The sequence below is a fragment of the Tenrec ecaudatus genome, chromosome 10 (genome assembly GCF_050624435.1).
Source record: "Tenrec ecaudatus isolate mTenEca1 chromosome 10, mTenEca1.hap1, whole genome shotgun sequence".
NCBI lineage: Eukaryota > Metazoa > Chordata > Mammalia > Afrosoricida > Tenrecidae > Tenrec > Tenrec ecaudatus.
Window position 1 is genome coordinate 115,787,886 of NC_134539.1, and position 4,699 is coordinate 115,792,584.

Here is a 4,699-nt window from a genome sequence, read left to right on the forward strand (position 1 = left end):
AAAACACACACTATGACTCCAACTGCAGGAGGAAAGCCGAATCAGTGAGTCTGTAAGCATCTCAGTGCTGACAGGGGTTTCCATATGGCTGCTCCAGCACCCAGGGCTGCAGTGGGATAGGTCTATGTCTTGCAGGGAGTGAGCTTTGCCAGCAGAAGCAGGGAACTGGCTAAGGTAGTAGCACCCTGGCCTGACCATCAGAAAGCAAGAGACACGAGAACTCTAAAGGCGAGGCTCACCGAGCCATTTATCTCTCTGCCCTTCAATTAACCCCACATGTGTTTATCGGTCAGGTTGCCGCAATATACTACCTCGATTATACACACAAACATATGTAGGTCTAACTATTAATGAGGTGAAACATATTCCTTAATAGTAAAGGGGGGAAATATTAAAGAACCAGAGGATAGTTGTGTATTTTATTAGTGCTATACTGAAGCCTGAATTCCCATCCCACCCCTCATGTGGTCCCTCTGTGAGGACCTGCCTGTCCAATTGTCTTGCAGGTAGGTTTTGGGTCTCCATTTGTCCTCGCTCCTTCACATCAATTTGCTCATTTTTGAACTTCTGATACCTATTTCCACTGATGCTTCATGTACACACAGGCTGGTATGCTTCTTCCATGATGACTAATGTTTTCTTTTTTTTTTTTTTAAATGACTAATGTTCTTGATGTCCTCCCATCCACAGGTCTTCTGTCATTAATGTTCAATGCTTCAAATCTGTTCTTGAAATGTTCTCAAAATTCAGGTGGGGTAGACTAGATTATATTTTGGTTCTTGTGGACTTGCTGTAATTTTCTTTATCTTCAACCTCAACTTAGATATAAGCAATTGTGGTCTGTTCTACAGTCATATCCTGGTCTGGTTTTAGCTGCTGACAATGACCTCCATTGTCTCTTTCCACAGATGTAGCCAATTTGATTTCTGTCTGTGTATTCCATCTGGAGACATTCATGTGTGTAGTCACTTTATGTTTTTGGAAAAAGGTATTTGCTATGACCAGGTCATTGTTATAGCAAAATGCTATCATTCAATCTCCAGCTTCATTTCTATCATCAAGGAAATTTTTTTCCAACTACTGTTCCTTCCTGTTTGTTTCAACTTTTGCATTACAGTTGCCAATAATTATCAATGCATCTTCATTTTTAAAAATCAATTTCCAGCTGAAGACTTTGACATTGGTAGAATTTTTCAATCTCTTCATTAACTTTCTTGGTTGGTACATAAATTTTAATAATAGTTATATTTATTGGATTTCTTTCTTTTTTTTTCACTGTCATTTTTTTATTCGTCTTTTGGAAGCAGGAATTTATTTACCAGGAAGGATGATGCCATCATACTTCTGCTGGAACCAGCGCATGGCCTCCTCTTTGCCGATTCTGTGTTTGGCCCGGATGCAGCCTGTTCTGCGCTTCTTGTCGGCAATGCTGAAGCCTGGCCTCCCCAGCACCACGTAGAAGTCCAGGCCGTAGATACCGATGCTGGGGTCATATTTGATCCCCAGGTCAATGTGTTCCTGGATCCCAAACCCAAAGTTTCCAGTATCGGAGAAGTTATTTTTCCGTAACTCGTACTCCCGCACCTTCAGACCTTTCTCCAAGATTTCCTCTGCCTTGGCCCCACGGACTGTGCAGTGGACGCCAATTTTTTCATTTCTCCTAATACCAAAGGATCTGACGGTGTATCTGGCTTTGGAGAAGACGGGGGTCTGGCCGGTGAGCTGCTCCAGCACCTTGGCGACCCGTGTCAGCCTGTCGCCACTCTCCCCCACGCAGATGTTGAGGCAGAGCTTGCGGATGCGCAGCTCCCGCATCGGGTTCTCCTGTTCACCTTGATCCGCCATGATGGAGACCAGGAAGAGCTTACTGGATTTCTTTGCGAACAGATAGACATTATCACAGACAGCATTATACTTGAGTAGTATAATAATATAATATAATAGATCTTTAAATGTCCTTTTTTAAGAAAAAATTATTTAAAAGAAAAAAAATTATTTTTATTTTTTGAAATGTCCTTTTTGACAATGAATGCAACCCCATTTCTCTTGATGGTATCATTCCTATGTAGTAAAAAACCATATGATTTTCTGATTGAAAATGGCCCATACCAATCCTTGTCAGCTCACTGACACCTAGAATACTGATCTTTGTGCGTTCTATTTCATTTTAAATGACTTCCAATTTTCCTAGATTCATACTTTGTACATTCCACGTTCCAGTTGAAGTTTACTGCTGTTTGTTCTCATTTTAGCAAGTGAAAGTTCCAAAGGCTTTCCTCTGCCCCGCCATTATGGTGGGCTCCACTTTGACAAGGCAGCTCTCTTCCATCATATCTCAGAGCCTTCTACTATGAGGGGCTCATCTTCTGGCATTTTCTCCGACAATGTTCTGCTTCTATTCGCTAGGTTTCAGCAAATGTCCATGTTTCAATGCAACCCATAGGATTTCTGGTGGCTAATTCTTCTGAAGTAGACGACCTATTCCTTCTCTGTCGCCTGGTCTTAGGGTGGCAGCTGTGCCGAAACCTGTTCACTTTGGGGGACCCTGCTGGTACTTGAAGTGCCAGTGACATCACAGCAATATACAAGCCACAACAGTATGACAAACTGACAGACAAGAGGTAGGAAACACTTTTTCCCTTTGTGATTGTCTCCATTAGAAATTAATATCTCCATTGCACGCCTTTAGCATTTCGCCTCCATGTGGTGGTGTCAGATAGGGCGCAATTCCGCACTGTGTCGACAGTGTTGTTCCCGGTACGTACTTCTATGGGTCAGTGAGGGACATTGTGTCTCATGGTGGTGCTGGTCCTATGGTCCTTTCTGTGCATTGGCTGCTCTGAGCAGGAATATCATCCTCAGGGCTTAGTGGGCCCAGTAAGAGGAGCAGAGCAACAAAATCCCCAGGGAATACCACAAATAGATTTTGAGGCCAGGGTGTGGCACTCCATCAGACTTGACCAGAAAACATTCCTAAAGGTCAACAAACAGACCTTGAACTATTTATAGGCTTTTAAAAAAAATTGTCACTTTTTTTTTGGTTCTTGTTGTTTTGTTTTCTTTTGTTGCTTTGTTTTGATCTGTCTTTTACTTTGTCCATATTATTATCTCTGCATGTCTATCTGGATAAGATAGGCTGGATAAAAAATCTGGAGGAAAAAACAACAGGATGATAGTTCCGGGGGAACATGGGAGAGGGAGAAGCGGGGAAAGGATAACAAACCCAGGGACTAGGGAATAGCAAGTGATCTAAAATCAATGGCAAGGAGAGTATAGGAGCCCTGGTTGGGCTTGATCAAGGGCAACATAACTGAGAGGAATTACTGAAACCCAAATGACGGCTGAACATGATAGTGGGACAAGAGGAAAGTAAAAGGAAATAGAGGAAAGAACTAGGAGACAAAGGGCATTTATAGAGGTCTAAATACTGACATGTACATATGTAAATATATTTATGAATGATGGGGAAATAGACCTATGTACATATATTTGTAGGTTTAGTATTAAGGTAGCAGATGGACATTGGGCATCTACTGAAGTACTTCCTCAATGCAAGAACACTGTTCTATTAACCGGGCACTCCATGATGCTCACTTTCCTGAAGACAAAGTGGGTGTATAAGCAAACGTAGTGAAGAAAGCTGATGGTGCCTGGCTATCAAAAGATATAGCATCTGGGGTCTTAAAGGCTTGAAGGTAAACAAGCGACCATCTAGTTGAGAAGCAACAAACAAAGCAACAAAGCACACCAGCCTGTGTGATCATGAGGTGTCAAAAGGATCGGGTATCAGGCATCAAAGAACAAAAAATCATATCATTGTGAATAAGGGGGAGTCCAGAGTGGAGACCCAGTGTCCACCTGTAGTCATCTGGACATCACCTTACAGGAGAGTCTTGGAGAGGAGACGTCGAACCAGTCAGGGTGCAATGTAGCACCAATGAAATAACTTTCCTCTAGTTCTTTAATGCTTCCTCCCTACCACTATCATGATCCCAATTCTACCTTACAAATTCGGCTAGACCAGAGGATGTACACTGGTACAGATCAGAGCTGGAAACACAGGGAATCCAGGACAGATAAACCTCAGGACCAATAAAGAGAGTACAGATACCAGGAGGGGAAGAGGAAGCTGTGGGGAGAAAGTAGGAACAGATCACAATGATCTACATAGAACTCCCTCCCTGGGGAACAGACAACAGAAAAGTGGGTAAAGGGCGAGATCAGACAGTGGAAGAATTGAAAAATAATAATTTATAAATTATCAAGGGTTCATGATGGATGGAGGGTGAGGGAAAGAGAGGAAAAAATAAGCTGATACCAAGTAGAAAGAAAATGTTTTGAGAATGATAATGGCAACAAATGTGCTTGGCATGATGGATGTATGGGTTGTGATAAAAGTTGTACAAGCCCTCAATAAAATGATTTAAAAGAAAAAAATTGATATCTCCATGTCTATATCCAACTATTGGATATCCAAGATTGATGTCCATATTTTGGAGTATATTGGATGGTAGTCTCAGAATGTTGTTGATTGCTATTGGATCTCTGTCCAAAAGACTCCCTTTTATATTTTTAAAATCATTTTATTGGGGAATCATACAACTATTAGCATAATCCATACATACATCAATTATATAAAGCACATTTGTACATTCGTTTACCCTCATCATTCTCAAAACATTTGCTCTCCACGTAAGCC

The 4,699-nt window shown here is 41.6% G+C and overlaps 1 protein-coding gene across 1 annotated transcript; it reads right to left on the minus strand.

Annotated features, from left to right (window-relative positions):
* Positions 1–1,279: 1,279 nt before the first annotated feature.
* On the minus strand, positions 1,280–1,857 carry LOC142458209 (large ribosomal subunit protein uL5-like). The gene has a single exon (XM_075559253.1). It carries the CDS (start codon positions 1,843–1,845, stop codon positions 1,312–1,314), a length of 534 nt encoding a protein of 177 aa, XP_075415368.1. The 5' UTR covers positions 1,846–1,857; the 3' UTR covers positions 1,280–1,311.
* Between the last annotated feature and the right edge of the window lie 2,842 nt (positions 1,858–4,699).

Coding starts and splice junctions, on each gene's coding strand:
- LOC142458209 (XM_075559253.1), bottom strand. CDS start 1,845: ATGGCGGATCAAGGTGAACAGGAGAACCCGATGCGGGAGCTGCGCATC.